At 38.7% G+C, this 21,076-nt stretch overlaps 2 protein-coding genes and 1 non-coding gene across 4 annotated transcripts; 2 read left to right on the plus strand and 1 right to left on the minus strand.

Moving 5' to 3' along the window:
• The first annotated feature begins 2,519 nt into the window (after positions 1–2,519).
• Positions 2,520–6,535, plus strand: LOC146469976 (uncharacterized). The gene is made up of 4 exons (XM_085122033.1): positions 2,520–2,703; positions 4,096–4,160; positions 4,437–4,729; positions 5,668–6,535. The coding sequence occupies exons 1-4, from the start codon at positions 2,646–2,648 to the stop codon at positions 6,155–6,157; spliced, it is 906 nt and encodes a 301-aa protein (XP_084978159.1). The 5' UTR covers positions 2,520–2,645; the 3' UTR covers positions 6,158–6,535.
• Positions 6,536–8,530: 1,995 nt separating this feature from the next.
• Positions 8,531–15,883, plus strand: LOC146469977 (uncharacterized). 2 transcript variants are annotated; one of them, XM_085121950.1, is made up of 6 exons: positions 8,531–8,591; positions 8,777–8,822; positions 11,563–11,649; positions 12,581–13,058; positions 13,764–14,031; positions 14,745–15,883. In XM_085121950.1, the coding sequence occupies exons 3-6, from the start codon at positions 11,586–11,588 to the stop codon at positions 15,312–15,314; spliced, it is 1,380 nt and encodes a 459-aa protein (XP_084978076.1). In that variant the 5' UTR covers positions 8,531–8,591; positions 8,777–8,822; positions 11,563–11,585; the 3' UTR covers positions 15,315–15,883. The 2 variants fall into 2 exon arrangements, with proteins under 2 accessions (XP_084978076.1, XP_084978078.1); XM_085121952.1 differs by having other exon boundaries at positions 8,578–8,713.
• Positions 15,884–18,942: 3,059 nt separating this feature from the next.
• Positions 18,943–19,014, minus strand: Trnaq-uug (transfer RNA glutamine (anticodon UUG)). The gene has a single exon. It is a non-coding gene; the product is annotated as a tRNA-Gln (tRNA).
• Between the last annotated feature and the right edge of the window lie 2,062 nt (positions 19,015–21,076).

Below are 21,076 nucleotides of genomic sequence, written 5' to 3' on the forward strand. Positions count from 1 at the left end.
TCTACGACTCATCTGATGAATGAAACACCCGTCGCAGTTACTTAAGGTGGCCGAACACAGTTTGCGCGCGCTTTACACATTCTGTCGATGATGCTATTAAGCGCGCGCTAGGGTTGTGGTAAGCAAATTACTATCGATCCCTCGATTTTATACCAAATGGATCACAAAGGTAATTTTTGCTCTTAAAATATTACTTAGTTTCTCGTTTGTGAATCCTTCTTCATTTATCGCCGAACAAAGAAAGTCAGTTCAGAATGAGCTAAGCCTTTTTGTACGCTTTTCATCTTTGCTGAGAAAACGTAATTAAAAGCCACGCATGCGCATTTGAGCAAAAAATTGTGACTGGTTGTTTTCATGGAAATGAACTGTTTTCTAATTAACCGCTCGTTAGAATTTCGTGAAATTTGACAAAACAGTAGTTTTCTAAAAGCGTAACTTGCCTACAAACCAAAAACAAAATCTAACAGAGGGTATCTTCAAAAAACATTAAAGTGCAAAACCAACATTTACTGGAGACCTGTCTGTTAAAATTACATGAAAGCAGCGTCACTATGTCAGTATTTTGTAAGTTTTTCTGGATACAAAAAATGGAAAAAATCTAACGAGTGCATTTTCTACAAATTAAGAAAAATCATTATTTGTGGACAGTTAAAAGCTTGCTGTGTTGCCATGGCAACGACACCTTGCTCAACAAGAAGTATAAAAATTTATTCCTTCTTAGTCAATCTTGCACCATACTAATTTCGGGTACTCAGAAGTACGTAGTTTTCAAATAACGTTTACTAACACCTGTGTACTGGAAAAACTGTGTTCGGCCACCTTAAGGCGGGGGTAAACCTGAAAGCCATTTCCACGTCGCTTAAAATCGGTTTAATGGAAGTATCTCGTTCACGTTTCAAGCAATCCAAAAACTCTCTGCTTATCCCGTAAATCTATGTTGTGGGGTCTTTTGTGAATTTTTCGGTGAATTTTGGGTATATTTGGGAGGAGATAGCTTTTCTAGAAGGATTGGTAAAAATAAGAGAAATAAGAAATATTGAAGATTTAGTGAAGTTTTAAAATTAGAATTTGTAGTTAATAATTAATAGACGGATACCAAGTTAGTCCACTAGAAACCTGGGGTGCTCTTGCTTGGGTATCAACTGTCTGTTGGTGTTTCAAAAATCATTTTCTTTCTTTCATCTCTTCTTCAAACCTCTTAAAATTCCATTCAAATTCACGTTTATCCCCACCTTAAGGACGGTGCCTACTAATACCGAAGTATTTTTGTGCGGTTTATGACTATGCGGGAAAAGCAGATCTTAGCATGGGCTATTAATATCCAAAAACGAAATTGGGGGTAACCACGCATCTTTTAGAGATATATAAGCAAAGATTATTCTAAAAAGCAGTAAAATACAAAGCAATGTATGACGTTTTTTTTTCCAAATTGAAGCTTTATTATCTCTGAAAAATGAATGGATACCCCCAGTTTTCTTTTTGGATACCGAAAGCACTTGCTAATTTCTGCTTTCTCCACATAGTTTGAAACTGCGCAAAAATATCCCTGTATTTAGGCACCATCCATAGGAAACCCCAGTGTCTGGAGATGCGCGGAATTCACGGTATGCGAAGTAACAAAAGTAGGCACCGTCCTTAAGTAAGTTACCAGAGAAGAATCTGGGGCCTAGCGAAAGCCCATCTCATTCCCAGGGTCTTCTCCGCCTCCAAAATAGCGACTCATTTATACTCTTCGCCATCTTGAACGCCAGTCTGTTTCCTAGAGGACATCATTAGCTATAACTTTATGACAGCACTGAGGTTCATTATGCTGTGTACATCAAAGCTAAGAGTTCTCAATCACCGTGATTAAATGCTGACTGAAAATCTGAAAATATTCTTAAAAACGCAATTTCAGTTATATTTTCACTCGTTTAACAGCAAGACAGCAAGGGATTCGCGTGATCAGTTTTCTTGCATCGTTTTTGGTACGATCCAGCTGTACAATTGCCTTGACAGCCTTTTTTTGATATTGCGTCTTCTAGCAAATCACAGCTAGTTCCTGAAGTTTCGTGCGCTGATTGTCGTCTTGGAACGATGTAACAAAACTGCGTGGTCGGATGCCTTTTGCTTTCAAAACCATGAATTGTTTGATAAACGCCGTCTTAACACCAAGTTGATTGACTAACTATCAATGATGATCAGCTACAAATGAAGCAAATAATAATGCTTTGATTGTTATTTCCAGTCTTCCATTCGTCTGTTTGGTTTTGTCACTGATCAATCGGTAGGGTTAATTTGCTACCAGAACAGAACATTCTTGTTCATTAATCTGACTGCACTGTTCTATGAGAATCAAAAGAACAGCATTTTGGACTGGCTACAAGCCCATTTCAGAAACGCCCCTTAAACTAAGCCTTCAAAAGAGACATTGAATTTCAAATTGATAATTTTTAAGGAAAATCAGTTATATTCCAGAACGTTTCTAATTTCCTCTAAGCAGTTAAATTTTGAATTGCTTAATAATGCATGTACCAGTTGGAAATTCGTCCGTTTTAAGAGCGACTAAACTGATGTAATCGTTGCCGAGTACTAACAGAAACCCCTAACTAAACACTGGAGCTTTCGTATACTGCTGTGGAACAAATTCAGCGATCTTTTTCTTAATGGGTGGACGTTGGACGACAATATTTATAGGATTCCTCTGGGCATGCTGTTTGCACGGTAAGAAATCTTGAATCAATAAATGTTTTTGTCATGAGTGGTGGCATTTGTAAACAGAAAACAAGAGCTTTTTGCCCTGAAACTCCTATCTTCAAGCCACTTAGCTATGAAATTGGACATTAGCCGGTTGAATTGCGGCTTAAGAAGTTTTACTTTAGCTTAAGATCAATGTTTGGGTTAAACCTGAAAGGCTAACTTGTTCTTTTTACGCTTCATAAATTGTTATTTAGTTAACTTGTTTATTCCAGGTGGAGTGAATTCATGTGTCAAGCCACTTTCTGCTTCAACACACACAGAAGTAGAACGTGGGTTAAAGACAGACTTTACACCTAGCCACAATTTAAGCCTCAATAAGTTTTCAATTATAAAAAAAGAGATATTTAAAAATATATCAATAACAGGAGTAGGGAATCAAAACTAACTGTGCAGAGCTATCATGTCTCTGGTAGGACCTAAATATTTCTTGTCAAAACGAAGGGAAAAAAAGCAAAACAAAAACAATAAGAGTTGTGGAATCTAGAGACTGAAAAGCATTGGGGGTAAAGTGCGTCTTAGAATTTTTTAAGTAGATACCGTGAAATTAAAGTACCTGATTTACCCTTGGGCTATTTTAGTGCTCCTCTCTTCAGAAAACTACCCCTACATTCAGAAGCACTGATCACATCTGATAACAAGAGATTCACCCTGTCTGAAGAAGCACGGTTATCAAATGAAACTGAGTTACATAGCCGATGCGAGAGATAATTCTCTTTATGAGCTATAGATAGGTATGCCTGGTATGGGTTCTAAGCCATTTTGGTTTCAAACGGATTAAAATTTTAACTATTTTGAAATATAACAGGCTTTAGATTTTCCGAGTTTTTTTTGAAGGTAACGAAGACAAATGTGGCTGGGTATTGTGCATGCATCAATGGCACGCACTTCCATTCTCTTTGGGAATAGGATAAGGGTTCGCACATCCCCAAATAAAGTTCCCAAGCAAAGCAGACCCAGCTGTTACGAAGGGTAGCAGAAACTGACGAGAAAAACCTGACAGAAATCAACAATATAACAAAGGGATTTTAACGCGCATACATATACATATACGTCTTTAGGCTAGAATCATTTGTAGCTTGTTTGGCCCCTAGCTATGGTTTATCTTTAACGTACAAGAAAGGGTTACGATTTTTCTTTTTATGTTTCCGAAAGGAGTACTATTTTGGTGAGAGTTGGTACGTGGAAGGATCAGGGTCATTTCCCCTCCAGGTAGTAAGCCTTCCCTCGTGAAATATTATTGTGTGCTCCTCTCAGGGAACTCAGGCTAGACTGGATTTGAAATATGGGATTTTAATGTTTCGCCGAGTCTTTCACTTTATGATTCATTAATTTGTTACCGTTGATCTGCCTTCACAGAAATCCTTGCGGCTCCATATCCTGGCTCAGCTAACAGCGCCCAGCCGCCAGGTGCCTTGAAAGTGGTAAGAAAGTGTTCATGTTGTTGTATTGCTGTTGATGTTTTTTTGGAAACAAACAAAATAGCGTTCGTACACACAAGTCTCAACTTAATCCAAATTTCTAATTAAGAAACATTGACTGAAAGGATAGTACCAAAATAAATTACTACTTTGGAATTTAATTGAATGTTTCTGAAATCACGTTGTGTGAAAACAATTTTTTAAACTATGCCGTTTTCCTTACCCAAGTCAAAGGACGCCTTTTACCTTTTCTTACTTCAATTTTTTTAATATTCCCAGCTAAATACAATAGTGTGTGAAGGACAGAAAGCTTTTGTGTCCTGTCCGAGCATTTTCGATCAAATCGAAATCGTGGGAACGATGTACGGCCGTAAAGATCCGTCAATCTGCGTGCATCCCAGCATTCCCTCGAACGCAGTGTGCCAAGAACAGGAGACTACGATCAATGATCGGATCAAAGGTCTTTGTGAAGAAGAAAACGTCTGTGAAGTAGCTGCAAATAACAACTTTATGGCGAGGACTGGGACAACCATCTGTCCGGATGTGTACAAATACTTGGATATAAAATACAGGTAAGTTCACGTTCACGAGTCTCACATCAGCAGTGGTTGCTGTTGCTACCACCATTCAAGAGAATAACAACAACAACAACAACAACAACAACAACAACAAAAACAACTTTATTAATAAGAAATTAGTAAAGTACATGAATGGTCATGTACTCAGCATGTCAGCCTAAAGAGCTATTCGAGACCCGAGCAAAACTTAGATTTAGGACACTTTTCTGAGGGTGGAAAAATTTGAATTAAATTAAGGAATTAGAAGACAAAGTACAGCTTTTTTTTTTAATAAGAATACTTTAAGACCACTATTAATTCACCAAGAATATCTTGATGGACCATGGAACTTGGAACTGAACTGGAAATACACTAGTCTCCTCTAGACCATTTTTTAACGGTGCTGTTATAAGCCTCATCTGGGTCTTTGAACTGCAGCACTTTTGTGCGAGGCATGGATTGCGCGTTAAACACAGGGCCTACCACTACCAAGACTAAATGTGGCAAGGTCTTGCCTTTAATTATGGCCCTGACGGATAAGGGGGTTAGTTTCTAATGTGGCACTTCGTTGGTTGGAAGTGGAAACGAATGTTTGGTTTTATCAACAGAGTTGATACGTTAATTTGGCCGACGTAAATGGATTCGAGCGCTGACGTTTTGAACGTTAACCATTCGTCAGAGCAAATCTGCTGGGAATATTGTAGTCTCTTCTGGAACACTAAAGTTTTTAAGCGTGTTCAGATGAATGGATTCCGTTCGGATCATTTGACTTTGACAGCTTGATTGCAGGCATAGCTGCACTTGGGCAATGAAGGCAAGAGAGAAAAATTTATCATTTATCTGTTGACGGTTGTCAGTTGTTGCCTTCTTCTTAAAAAATAATTTGATGGCAAATAGTTAACTTCACTGAGACCCTCACTTGACGGCGATAATGTAAAATTATTTTATTTCAGGTGCGTACCTCGAACATTCTATCCCAATGTAGACAGTGGCTCAGAAAATAGCCAATCAGTGAACGAAGTCATAACAACTGGTGGCGCGGGAGGCCTGGGTGCATCCTCAGTTATCTCATCATCTTCGTCGTCATCCACTTCCGCTTCTGTGCCGGAACTCACGGTCCAAGAGCATGTTAAAACTGAACCAGTCACAACTGCTACCTCACAAGCATCTGTCACTCCAATTAGCAGTCACAACGACAGCGGAGGTGACATCACTGAGGAGTTCACCCAAGCAGAAGGATCACCTGAGGTCATAACAGAAACGTTCCCTGGTAACTCTGCCTCGGCTACACCAACGGAAGTGAATGAGACATTTAGAAAATCAGATACTCCCACGCGACCAGAGGAGTCTGGGGAGGAGCAAAGAGAAGAGGAAAGTGGTTCGGGGGACTGGGATGGACTTGATGAGCAGCGTGATATTGTGTATGATATCGACAGAAGATAACGGGTGAAAATGTGCTTGCTTGTGGAGTTGTGTTCGATTGAGATTCGCAAACAAAAACCATGCTTTTTTTTATTTTCATCTCTTCAATAAGATCTGGCAAGTAAGTTGAAGAATGACTTGGATCCAACTTGGGAAAAATCGAAAACAGAACAGTAAGTTTGTAGAAACTTACCGAAACTTTTAAACTTGTTCAAGAAACACAACTTTATCAGTGCGGAAGTTTGTGTCAAGTGACATGTTGCTTCTTTGCGCGAATAAAAAACACAAAGTGGTCCACCACGTTGGCATATGATGACTATTAAATGCAAGGTTTCTGTCATAATAGACATGTATATCCCTTATGTGAAGCTGTATAGAAGGATTGATTTCAAATACTAGTAAATGATCAGTAAGCAAAACAAGAGTCGCGTGACTTGCGGAACTTCTTAATATCTTTTCAATAAAATAAATACTTATTGCATTGTGTCTATATGATAGAGCACATTCAGCCACACCAGGATCCCTCCTGGCCACACGTATTTAGTTCCTAGTTACAATCACCCATTTGAAAAGTCATTTTAAACGTAATGATGACGTCACAAAACAGGTGATCACTGTATTTAATCCTTAAGGGAGTAAGAAGTGTTTTTTTGGCGATTCTGGAAGCTTAACATTAAATTAAATTAAATTAAATTGAAGGGTGTTTCTAGTTAGTCCAGGCCTTAACCAAGGAATGGGCCACGCCTTAGCAAATGTGAATCAGAAAGGTTTGTCCACTTTTAACTCTAGAGTTGATAATGGCCGCGGTCACACCTACGCCTTACTATAGTTAGTATATAATTTGTCTTCAGTTACATCACGTCAGTCTTAACTGTAGTTACCAGTGTTAAGAACAAATCGGTGATTCGTAAAATGAATCATGGCGGATCGGAGAAAGCAATATGTCGTTACCCGATTTTACACCACTGTGCGAGAAAACGCAGGTGCGCTATCTTGCTGGTAAAACAATGGATAATTACTATCGAAATTTGAATCGTTAATTCGAAAAAATCACGAAAAACTTATTGGCAGAATTATTCTAATCGTTTTTCAACGGACTTCCGATGAAGGATTGGGATTCACTTGACTCATCGTAACAACTATGCCGTTCATGGAAGCGCAAATGAAACACGCGTTTCTTGCATAAAATCACATGCAAATATTTGAAACAAATGTCAAAGAAAGCATTTTGATTGGCTCCTCATTTCCTAAGTAAGATAGAACCTTGAATCCTGCCTTAGCCTGACTAAAGTTACCTTGGGTTATTTTTGATCATCCAAACTTAAGTTTGCCGTATATATTAATTAGAGTAAAAAGAGAAGCGGCCACATTACCAAAAAAGGAAAAAATAGCAAACTATGTTATTGCTGTCTTGGCCATAATTAATAGACTTGATGTGACTCCAGCCCATTTGCTTTCTTTTGTTTTGAATCATCCAAGCTGAGCTAGAAGAGACAGCTGAGAAACGTTCACATTACCAAAAATAACTAGCTAACTATAGTTAACTATAGTTATTTAACTATAGCTAGCAGCCCTGATTTGACGGCAACCAGCTGTGATGCTTAAAATCTGTAACATTGTGCTTTTAATGTATCCTCAAAGCATTTCGACTTGCTATCCCTGGCACAAAGCGCGCCAATTTTCCATTGAGAAGAAGACAGTCTTTGACCATCTACCCATTACCCCAGATATTTCACCTTTCGCAATTTTCGAGAAAAATACCACGACTGCTAATTTCTAAAGCTTTCTTCAGTTTATTTTACGTTGCAGCATTAAATGACTGATCACATACTTTTTCTCAGTGAAGCTGAAGAGGACTGGTCAGGGTCCCAGAGGGGTTCAGGGCTCCAGGCTGAAAAATGCAGGGCTCCAGGGCTCCAAGACAGAAATGTCAGGTCTCAAAGTCTCCATGGCTTTTAATACTTCAGGGCTCCATTACCCAGAATCAGCATTTTGTCCGGGCTGCAAGCACAGAAAGGCCTCAGGCTCCGGGATCCACGACAAAGAATTTGGAGGCTCGAGGGCCCGTTTGCATAGACCATCTAAAGATATCTGGGAGTTTTCTTCAGCCATTTTCTGCGTCCGAGGGATTTTCTGGAGTTCTTTATTGGATCAATCGGCTGAAGGCGGTTTACTGAGGATAGGGAACAAAAAAAAGCGAGAGAAAATCCTTCGAAAGACAGCGAACGACTGTAGAAAACTTCCAATTATCTTAAATACAACCAGGCGCCACGGGGCTCCAAAGAACCCACCTCTTTTGAGACCGCTTTTCTATCGACCAGACCAGTTCAGTGTTGTCATAGCGACGGTAGTAAAATTACATCATATGCTATTTTTAGAATTCCTCGAGCATTACGAAGATTCTGACCCCGGCACCATGTTGGTGTCCAAAATGGACGACAGTTTTTAATGAATGGTAATTAACTAAAATATTTTGACTTCTTCTCCTTAGCGCTGAGTTCTTAAAATCAACTCAGGAAATTTATTATCTGGCTACCGGTTGAATCTTGTCAAAAGAGCGATTCAAGTGTGAAGAGGGTAAGAACATATTTTGTCATTTCTGACGTTTTGTTTAGTTGACAAGTTTCATTCTCGTTTTAGAAACGCCCCTCGCTCCTGAAAGGTCCGCGATTCAGATAAGATCCCGGTAAGTGATATTTCTTTCATTTGAATTACAAAATTTCCCAATTATTTTCATGACACCCGAATTAAGAGAGTTCGAGTTTCCTATTGAAATGATAAATAAGTGAGGTCGCAAATTGTTTGTCACAACATGACAGCTTGACAATTTTTGCTCCTTCTAAAATCAATGAATTGTATATATTTACAATTGGATCATTCGTTTACAAGATAACATCGCTTCTATGTTGAATTAGGAACTTGTTTTGAAGACTTTATATACGTTCGTTCCTTGTTATTATGGTGATTTTAAGATTTTTCTACCATACGTTACGGGGAGATTCGTTTTGCGGGTACCTGGCATTTCGTGAAAAGAAGTAATGTTATGGCAATTAAACCTAAACATCGTCTGAAAAGACTGCTTAAAAGAGCCAATTACAAAGGATTGTTACACCGCGCCGTGCCCTCAAATGAAATAAGATAGTATATAGGATTGACTGTGGCAATCCGATATGCCGGCTTGTTTATCTACATTTAAAGCCACTGGTTTGCCGACCGACCAAGTGCACTATAATTTTGAAAACGGAACTTCTATTGACTACCACTCGACACAGAGAGGTCTACTTGGTGGTTATCTATGATTAAATAATAAAATAAACCTTTTCCTGTCTGCCGCCAGCTGGTTCCCACTTTTGTACGACTGCCACTTCTGTCATAAAATGCTTCGTTAGGTTTTGGAAACTCTTCTCTCTTAGCCCAATAATTGAAAGCTAATTTGATTATTTCCTCTGAAGGTTAAATACTTGTGAAGCTTACGACGGAATTCACTAAGGACGAATTAAAAACAGATTGTGGGGAGTAGACTGTACTAAACGAAAGTTGTAACAAAATTTGTTGCTTGAATTATGAAGGACAACGAACCTGATTAGGGTGGTGTTTGATAAAAAAAAACCCACTGTTGTTAAGATTCAAACTTTGCAAACAAATTGTAATTTTCGACAAATTTTGTTCAGTGTCAAATTTGGCTTAATGTAAGATGATTAAATATAAAACGTGGCGGTGAAGTCTTTAAAACTTGATAGATCTGAGTAAAATTTCAGGTGCAAACATTTACCTGTACATTGTCCTTGATGAGTAAATCTTTTGTCAATTATGCTATAATGTTTACCGAATAATTATCTTCTAAGGCAGTTCAGTAAACATTTGCAGGAAACTGATTTGCTTTACCGGCATTTAATCCCGCGCCTGACATGATTTTTGTATACAAGTTCTTGAGTTAGTTGAATACGTTTCTACCGCTTTTAAAACTACTGTTAAATTTTGTCCGCGTCGTGAAAATTCTTTTAACACTATCAGTTGAATCAGACTAAGCCATAACTATTCCTACGGAAACTCGTGACACTCTAAAAATATGCAAGACATTCCTGTTAAGTGTAGACTATCTAAGGTAAGTTTACTTTTTTGTTTAACTCCTCCGGGCTGGGCAGGGCGGGGCTGGTTACACCCCACTCCTTAACTGCAATTACCTAACCTATGACAATGAAACTTAGAGAGTAGATAATATGTCTACAAATGTTTTCTTTGAGGCCGGCAACATGAGCCAATGCCGCCACGCGATATAAGAATTACGTCATGGTTTTCAATCGGTGGCCATCTTGAATTTGTTGATTTTCAAATACACGAGGAAATAGCCAAAATTGACTTAAGAGTTGTCAACACAAACAAAATAAAACTAAAATAGATACGTACACGTTATTTGTAATGGATGTACTTTGCTGATCGAGTTAGTTCCACTTAGGTTTAAATTAGAAATGAAAATCAAAGTAAAACGTCCGGGAGCGTTCGATTCTTTTAGAACTATTCTGGCAACGGACTACATGGAATAGATCACATTTATGTTCGCTTGGGACGAATTCTGCTTTCGAAATGAACAGAGTTAGTGCTCCGTTTTATTCTGCCCCTGATAGCTAAGCAGAATGAACCGAATACAGTTTACTCAGTCAGATGCGTTCTTTTCGGAAGGTCTTCGGGTTAATATGGGATAGGCGGAATTGCATTCTTTTTGGGAACTGATATTCTCTGCATTCTGGTATTCCTGAACCGTAATAAGAATAACCAGGGGACCGTTTCTCGAAAGACCCGGTAACTTACCGGGCCCGATAAGTATATTTTTAAATATTTTTTCGCCGATTACACAATGATTACAGACATGGTACTTGGCCCAATGTTTTCATAGAATTATAAGATTTTAAAATCTAGTATTCAAAGCTAACAAAAATCGACTTCTGTGAAGAAATATTTATCACCAAAGACACTTATCGGGCCCGGTAAGTTACCGGGACTTTCGAGGAACAGGCCCCAGGGCCGAGTTGTTCAAAGCCCGATCAAACTAATCCTGGGTTAACGTGAACTTTGATTCCAGTTTATTAACTAATCAATGAAGACTTTTCAAAACGGTTTCTGTTCCTCAGTTTTGTCCTAGACTTTTCTTGACCGTTAACTTAAAATTAGCTTTTAAAATCATTTTCAATGAGCGAGATGAAAACCTCGGTTAATTCTTAATCCGGAATTAGCGTTAATCGGCTTTCGAACAACCGGGCCCATAATTGTAAAAGAATGCGCCCTTCTGTCACCTGCATGAAGGATCCTCCCTGAAACAGTTTCGATCAAAGTTTTTTAAATAGTTACATTGTTTTCCCAATTTTTTTTTCATTTATAAAATTAATAATTAGCCTTAAATATGAATCAGTGTAACTTTTTCCTTTCAGGAATACTGTAGGCGAATACCACCATGTGGTTCCCGGGTCTTTTAGTTGCTATTTTGTTTAGTGCAAGAGTACATGGCTCCTTATTAGGTAAGTCACATAATCACCGTCACCCAACAGCCCTCCCCTGAAGGAAGGTTACCATGTGATTGCCTAGGTTCCCTTGATCGCTGGAAAAAAGCGATTAATTATTGTGCTGACCATGGAAACGCTGTAACACGGTGACTCAGCCTTTGAATCACACCGACGACAATTGCATCACTTGGTTCCCAATATGATGATATGATCGCTGGCGATCACACAGTTACTATTTTTGTCGATTGCTACCGATCATGTCGGAAAACCAGCCTTGATTAACAGCATGACAGGCAAAAATGTTAGTATATCTAATTAATGGTAATAATTTTATTCAATCAGCCGTCCAATCCGTACATTTCGAAGACTGCTTCCACAAATCAACAGGTTGACCTTTGCTGTTAATTAAGTCTATTTAACGTTGAGAAAATTCAGTTTGACAAATATTGACTTATTTTAGCCCAGCCAAAACCTTGAATTTCGTGCCATCTGTCGGGGAGTTTGGACAACTCACCAACGATGCCGTCGCCCGGTTAGCTCAGTTCAACTAACTGACAACTAACAGTGTTAGTTGTCAGTTAAGCTGTTGGCCTTGCCTCCTTTATCCTTACGCCTTAATTGGAAGGGGACGTATTTTAAAAACCCTTGGCACTGTTCGAAAAGGTAGGGTGTGGAATTCCTGGTGCCGTGGTCTATGTGACTTGTGCCCTCGTTGCTTTGGGTGGTTGATATCAGATCATATATAGACTGAGGCGGAAGTCAGAGGAGCCTTCTAAATGCTGACGCCTAATCTCACCTCTCTGGTTCCTCTGCAATTCAGCTACGAGCTGCAAAGTGAGGAAGTGGCACCATACCCCTCTCATCAAACAAAAAAAATCGTGAGCATTAATTTTGTAAGCTCTTTAGAGCCGGTAACTGCATGAAAGAAAGTTTTTCTCTCATTTAGGAAGCTGCCCCGGGACATGTTCATCACAGTGTTATCCAAGTTGTAACCCTGTTTGCTGTTACACCGCTCAGCAAAACACAGCCCAACTATCGCCATTTTATCAACAAGAACTACGGCAACAGCAACAGCAACAGTTTTATTACCGGCCGCAACAACTACAGCAACAACAGCAACAGTTTTATTACAGGCCACCTGTTCAGGCAGCCTCGCCGCCGCCAGCCCAATACATTAAAGTTCCTTCCGCTGCCGCTCCTGCTCCAGCGTTTGCTTTACCTGTTGCGCCTTCTCCAGCCCCTGCTCCCCCTAAACCTCCTCCACCGCCTCCCTGTGCAGCGGATTGCCCAAAGGAGTGCTATCCTCATTGCTCTAAGGAGTGCTGCGCGCCAAGACCGCCTCCGATGCCTTTGTTTTTAAAGAGGAAACAGTCAGTGGCAGTGGCGTGTGAGGGACACAAACTGAAGATTAGATGCCCAAACAAGTGAGAAAAAAAAATTATGTCTTCATGTCTTTTGTTTACCATGCCAATAAATGGTAAGGTTCCTTAGAATCCTGACCTCGGCCACATTCACAGAGAGTCCGCAACAGGAGAACTTTAATATTTGCGATTGCACTTGAAAATCGTCCGAGATTGTTCAAACAAATAGCCATTATCATGAATTAGTCTTTGCGACTTGAACTTTTGGTTCGACGAGTTTTTGATAATTTTAGTGGGTTTGACTACTTGCTTACGTCATTCTCTGCAAAAAAAAAACAACAACAAGAAATTCAAAATGGCGAACTTTCCGAAATTGCGTAATTTTCGCATCATATGACGTCACGAAGGCCGATAATTGGACATACTGCGTATCATTTAGTTTTTGTGTTCTTAAGTTGAATGCTATTAGGGCTAATTTAGGGCCGGAAAGGCCAGAAAATCCAAGTCTGAAACGTCAGTAAATTTCAATTTGGTTTCCGCCAAATTGGATGCACCTAACTCCAGTTGTCAAAGGGGTTCTGGTTTATTTTCGGCGGGGGATAAATCCATTGGTTTCCCAGACTATTTGAGGATAACAAAAAAAGCCTGCCGTCAAAAGTTTTATTATTCATCAATTTATCTTTCTGATTTATTCTAACGCAATTCCATCAAAATCATATCATGCTTTTGACATGCGGAAATTTTACTATTTTTGGTTTACTTTGCCAGGTATGATCGCATCGCGATTTTCAGTACGTTCTACGGCAGAGATGATAACACCACATGTCAACACGACATCCTCCCATCTAAGGGTCATTGCGTGGAGCAGGAACAGCGGATCAATTCTAAGTTATATGACTTGTGTCAAGGAGAAAATAAGTGCACTGTTTCAGCTACCAATGCCTTCCTTGGAAAGAGGAACTCCATTATTTGCCCTGATGTGTATAAATATGCAAGGGTTGTGTATCGCTGCATTCAGCATCCAAAGATTGTGCCGGTGAGTGAGTAGGCGTGTGCCCGAAAACGTTTGAAAAAAACCATGTTAGACCAGACTCCTATCCACTAATTAACCAATAAGAGTAGAGAATAAAACTTTAAGAAACTTTTTAAATACTTTTGGTACGTCTAACATATTTTGATACAACGTTTTGTATTACTTTATCACTTTGTTATTACGCCAGTTGATAATTATAATTCAATATGCATTTTTCCATTGAGTTGCAATTGCATCCCGGCGATCTACTTATTCTTCAATCTCTTGGTATTTGTTTCCTTCTTGTTTATTAATTAATTCCGCTAATTACAGGTTCAAAGTCGATCGGCACATCTATAAACCTAGAATTGCTTAACATGTTCAAGGAAGATAGCAAATCGAAAATAGCGCGTAGTATTGTAATTTATATTATCAGTCTCTTCTATATGATCCGATCATACATCATAGCGTGAAGGAGTACAGTCCTGGTGAATCTGGCGCCGAAAAAAAAAATGTTCATAGTGACAGTAACAGGAAATGGACTGACGTTTCTACAACTTGAGAAAAGGTAATCTTCAGTGTGTCTCTTTCAGGTGACTTTTATTTGCGGTTGTGAAAACATCAGTAGGTCACTGCCATCAACAATAGTCCTTTCCAGGAAAACCAGACAGACTAGGGTTCACACTATTGACTTAATTTAGTTGTATCACTTTAACTCGTTACTTTTTTGCCTCCAGGTGTGTTCCTTACCATGCCACAAACCATACAAGTGTTTTCCAAGATGTGACATCAGCTGCTGTAGCCCCCCACCCCCTCCTCCCCCTCCTCCTCCACCCCGTCCTCTCCCCCCACCAACATGTCCAGGCACATGCCCAGCCAAATGTTTCCCAACATGCTCTCAAGCCTGTTGCACTCCTCCCCTTCCCCCTCCCCCTGCGCCAGTCTATTACCCGATGCCTCCTCCAGCCCTACCCGTCCCCCCAACCTGTCCTGGATCTTGTCCCGCTACCTGTGCTCCAGCGTGTTCCACCAGGTGCTGTATCGCCCGAAGTGCTGTACAGCAGAATGCAATCAGGCCACTGACTTACTCGGCGCCTCGTGTTGCACCGGAGACATACAGATACAGGAATTACTACCCAGCTGCCCAATCAAATAATTACAATAATTATTACAGTCAGTTTAGGCAATACGGTAAATCAAGGACACAATATCAGAATCCATACGCAAGATATCAGGCTTATAGGAAATCCTTTGGAAACTGGAGGAATTATCAGAATATCAACCGCTATCAAGGAAAGCGTAAATAGAGGAAAATTGCCTAACACTTCTAGCATAATCTTAGAATTGTAGACGCAACAATCATAGAAGATATGAGAAGAACTGCTTGGAGTTGAAACATCCAGACTGAAGTGCGGTGTAAAATTGAAACGTCGCTAGTGGCTCGAGGAAATATTTCAGTTGGGTTAAATTTTACACCGAGACCGACCCCAGAATTGTACAATGATGAAAATTATTGACCAATAATTTATTTGTCTTAAAGAAATGGCCTGAGACAATTTCAGATCTCTATATGATTTGATTGCATTAAAATCTGTCACCGAGGCATGAAAGAAATTTTACGAGCGGAGCATTTGCTCCCAAAGCAAAGCGAAAATCTGCCTGAATTGACCGATTGTAATTTTTTTTTCAGAAACACGTTGTTAAAATGTATAGCAAGTAAATGTTTCAACGTTTACTGAGAAGCATACTGGAAATTAAAAAAGTGAAAAGTGAACGAAAAACACATTTTTTCCCTGTAAACGAATAATCCGGATAATGTCAAGGGATATTATTTTCTAATCAAGATGTACATATATTATATTTTCTCTCTATAAAACTGTGTAGTTTGTTTCTTTTTTTATTATTATTTGGGTATAAGCTCTTTCCTTCTATATTTAGTAGTTTATCAAATATTTAATCTTTCATTCCAAGATAAAACTTGATTCAGTTACGTAGTTTCTGGCCTTTGAGTGGCATCTTTGTTGAATTATAAATTACTACAACCTGGATAATAATAATGATAATTGCGTTGCTTAGCAGGACATACGTGTTTTCACATGACGTCACGGCGGCCATGTTGGTGTCCCAAAACAAAGAAATGGCGGCCATGTTGGTGTCCCAAACTAAACCTCTGGGAATTGAACTATATTTTTATGCAAATACTTTCTTTTGTTTCAGTAAACCAATATGGCCGGTAGTCACGTGAATGAAAACACTCTATATGCAAACTTGAAATAATACGGTGATCCGCCATCTCGTATTTGTTTTACTCAAGATACAATCTGTTGGCATACATGACGAGTAAAAGGGGTGCTCAATGCACCATGAGCGATCTCGTACGGCCATTTTTGTAGTCTAACATTAGATTCATTCATGAAATATTTCAAATTGTAGCTAAACGGCTCTAATAAACTCATAATGAGATTGCAGATCTACAAACTGAAGACACAAGATAAATACGACGTGGCAGAACTTCAGTGTGTTCATGAGATCAGCGGCAGCAAATCTCTCTTCTTAAATTTCTTTTCCGTGGGGCATTGGAACAGCTCGGTCATTCCTGACAGCGAAGCATCAACGGCTTATGCTCGGGTTTTGCCCATGAAGGAGGCGGGGTTGGGGAAATAAGCTCGCTGAAGACATATGACTCAGATTATTGCAGTCTCTTCTCCTACAGTCTCTCAAGGTTTCTACTAATTTACGTAGCACGCGTTGGATTAAGCGAAAGGGGAGAGCTCTGATGAAGAAAGTCCAAGTGCTGCAAAATTTAGCTACCATAATTGTTCTCGATATGCCAAGACATTCATCTGCTACCGAGGCGCTCGATCAGCTTGGCTGGGATAACTTGACGAAAAGAAGAAGATTTCATAGATTGATATTGTTCTTCAAGGCTTTACACGGCTTGATTGACTAGAATTTCAAGTTTCATAGTTATAAAGACACTCACAATTACAACACTCGAAGAAGAAACAATATTTAACATAAGCCCCAATCACGTTGCTCTTGGGGCCAAAACCGTTTTATTTATGGAGCTGCTGATGACTGGAACATCTTTTCTGATGAAGTTAAAAATATTTCTGACATTCTAGCTTTTAAAAGACGTATTAGGAATGTTTCTTGAATTTCCCGTTTTTATGCTCATTATTTGAATTCTTAATTTTAATGTATCAATTCTTAGCTTTCACTGTTCAGGCAATTTATTTTATTATGTAATTTATCCCATTCAAGGCCCCTCTGAAAACCACATTTGTGACTTGGGCTCCCTGTTAAAATATCTTTATTATTTTTATGGAGCCAATTCCTTTCCCTTTTTCACTGTTTATTTGCGTAATTTCTACATTTTCGCTAGCGTCTATGATCTGAGAGAAAAAAAAAGTGGCAGTCTAAAAGATACTAGCAGTGGCGTAGCGTCCATGTACGCACGTACGCCCGTGCGTACAGCTGAAATCTGAGATAAAACTTTTTTTCTCATTCAATTTGCTGGGTAATAATTTCATATTTTCACATTAAACTGGCGTTTTTTTTATTAGAATTCCCATTATCCAAGCATTAATAATTCAGTGCTGGCCACTAATAATGGCAAAATGCATTCGAGTGGTAAGCAAAAATAGGAAAAACGCCTCACAAGATGGAAGCACAAATGGAGTGGCATGGATCCGAATGCGACGCCGCAGACTTTGGTTAATCCCAATTTTATCCCGGTGTACTATGTTGCTCTCGTAACATTGTTAATTTATTCTGTGTCTACATGCACTGCCGCATGTAGCTTCAGTAGCATGAAGAGACTAAAATCCCCTCTGCGAAGTACGATGACGGATGAAAGATTAAGCTCCCTAGCAATCCGTCATATACATAAACATAAGAACGTGGATATTGACAGGTTGGTAACGGAATTTGCCCGTCTTAAGGGTCGACGCCTCGCCCTTGTGACCTGTCTTCATTGTCTTTGTATTTTTTTTTTCTTTTCGGAACACTGTAGTATACAGAAATCACTAGGGAAACGGTTAAAATAAACAACTTTCTACTGCATTTTTGCCGTATTACTTATTGAAAATGCACCGCAGAAAAACCAGGAGATGGCATTTCCAAGACCCTAAATTTTAAAATTTTCTGGGGGAGCATGCCCCCAGACCCCCTACTTGTAAGCGCCTTTGGCGCTTACGAAAAATTTATTCTCGTGCGTACATCTTCAAAATCCCGCGCTACCTCCTTGACTAGTAAGAAACTGGGGCCAGTTGCATAACACTCAGACCTTCCTCGTAAATTTATATGTTTCCCATCGTCCGACCGACCCCAACTTTTAAAAAAGTAAAAAAAAAAATTCTGATCCATTACTTTCTCCTTTACTTGGTAGGTGTTTCCAAGGCTTGTTATGTTTTGTATGCATCTTATTTTATTTATTTTTTTATTAGCTTCACCAACAGATAATACGTTACAATAATGATCGACAACTTATATTATAGAATACAATAAGAACACAATATAGCAAGTGGCTGGGAGCCAAGTTAGCTCTGCTTACCACCGACGCTTCATGACGTTCACTCAAACTTGTGTTCTATTCGTTTTCATTATCCAGTTGATTTTCAGTTTCAATTCAAACTTTTTCGAAATAGATATGGGAGTTGGTTTCTAAACTGGGTTGCTGCGTCGTCGCTTTGACGAAAGACCAACTCATGTAACGTCAGCTCTCGAATCCCTTTGCGGTGGCCAAATCACGTTATCAACTGAATTGATAAAACGAAAAAGTAAGTAAAAAGTAAAGTCAGAGGTTTCATCACTTCTTGTTGATGAGGAATTAATGAACAGAGGTCCCGTTACACTTGATATTTGCACGATAAAAATTAAAACTAATAAAAATAAAAAATTCATTGTTCGGTAAAATATATAAAGGACTCATTCAGGTCCCACCGAGACTTGAACTCGGATCGCTGGATTCAAAGTCCAGAGTGCTAACCATTACACCATGGGACCCTGTACACAAAACCATTATGTACAGCACATGAATTACCTTTTGAATGGTTGATGTTCATGTTGGGTAGCTGGCTGACTGGCAGACATTCTTTTTTCAGATGCACTGGTAAGTCGCAACATTACATATGCGTTGTTAACCAAGCGTGAGGTCATTGAGATGGCTGGATATTGGCCAAGTTCCTGTTTTATGGACCGAGACGTAGTCGAGAAAATAGCCACAAATTGAGTAAAACCTTAATTCCTGTTCTTTGTACAATTCGTCAAAATAACCAAAAATCGAGAAAAATCTTCACTCCTGTGATTTTTCACATTGTTCGAAATAGACAAAACTTCTGAAAAATCTTTACTCCTTTTATGTCACAAATTCGTCAAAAAAGCCAAAAATCGAGAAAAATCTTAACTCCTATTGTCTCTCAAATTCGTCAAAATAGCGAAAAATCTAGCAAAACATTAACCCCTGTTATATATCAAATGCCTCAAAATAGCTAAAAATTGAGACATAAGTTTATGTTCTCCTGGTCTCAAATTTTTAAAAATGGACAAAGATTAATCAATAAAGTTACTCCTTTCTTGTCTCAAATTTGTGTAAATAGTTTAAACATCGAGCAATAACTTAATTCCTTTCTGGTCTAAAATCCGTGAAAATGGCAGGAAACCGAGCAGTAAATTCATTTTTCTCTTAAGGTCTCAATGTCCTGAAAATGGCCAATAATTTAGTTATCAGTTCACTCTTTGGTGGTCTCAAAATTCATGAAAAGGAAATATTTCTTTTAGAAACAGATTTCTTGGAAGGAAACAAAAATTGTTTCGAAATTCTTCAGAAACATTTCGTATCGAAAACATTTTGAAAAACAACGGCTGGATTTAAAAGTGTGGCTTTACAAGTGTTGTGTTGTGTTGTCTTTTCTAGTCTTGTGTTGTGTTGTACTGTATTGTATTGTAGTTGTCTTGTGTTGTGTTGTGTTTTGTTGAGTAGGTATGTTTTGTGTTTGTGTTTAGCAGGTTTCTTTTGTTTTATTCTTTTGTGTTGTTCATTTCTATTGTTGTGTTGTGTTATGTTTGGGTGAAGGGTGATTGGATGGAAAGGTTATTGTATTTCGTATTGAATTGTAGTGTGTTAAGGAAATCAATGGGTTCAATGAATAACAAAAGACGAGGGTTCATTCTGTATACTGTGCGCTTAGTTTACTGATTCCGCCCAAACCATCCGGTTGGTGTTGCACTTATATAAGCAAATAACAATAGCTTGATGGAAAACCAATCAGAAGCGAATGGCGTCATCACGTATTAACCAACAGGATAAAAGCAATAGAATAATTTGAACGCAAAGAACTGGACATAATCAAGATGGATTAACATAAGTGAGTAAACAGTTTGAAAGAGAATGTAGACAGAACAGCAATAATGTCGTAAATATTCGCGTTTGGTAAACTCTGCCGCAAGATAAGAATAAAAAAGATTCGCGTGAGATATTTATGGGTTAAAATTTTAAGTTCGATTCCCCTCAAGAAGCTTAAACGATCGTATGCTGATGATTTCTTTAACTCTGATACAACTTCACTGCTACTGGCTAGCGTGCGAATATTTCTGGTATCACATTCGTTAAAATCGGCAAACGTAGAGCAATAAGTTGATTCTTTTCCTTTCTCAGTCCTGTTGTATTTCAAATTCTTGCATAAAAATTGAATTGAATTTAGCATAAAATCGAGCAAAAAAGTATGTCAAGCCTCAAATTCGTCAAAATGGCCAAAACTCGAGAAAACGTTAACTCCTCTTGTGTCTCAAATTCGTCAAAATAGTCACAGATCATGAACAATATTAACTTCTGTTATCTTTCATTAATTCGTCAAAACAGCCAAAAATCTAGCAGTACCTTATCTCCTTTTTGGTCTTAGATTCGTCTAAATAGCCAAAAATCTCGGAAAACCTTCACTCCCTCTGTCCTTGAATTTAGTAAAAATAGCTAAAAATCGAGCAAAACCTTAACTCCTGTGATGATGTCCCAAATTCGTCAAAATAGCCAAAAATCGAGAACGATTTTTAAGAGCGAATGTCAGTAAAA

Source organism: Pavona decussata, unplaced genomic scaffold (assembly GCF_977016875.1).
Source record: "Pavona decussata unplaced genomic scaffold, jaPavDecu1.1 SCAFFOLD_114, whole genome shotgun sequence".
Taxonomy (NCBI): domain Eukaryota; kingdom Metazoa; phylum Cnidaria; class Anthozoa; order Scleractinia; family Agariciidae; genus Pavona; species Pavona decussata.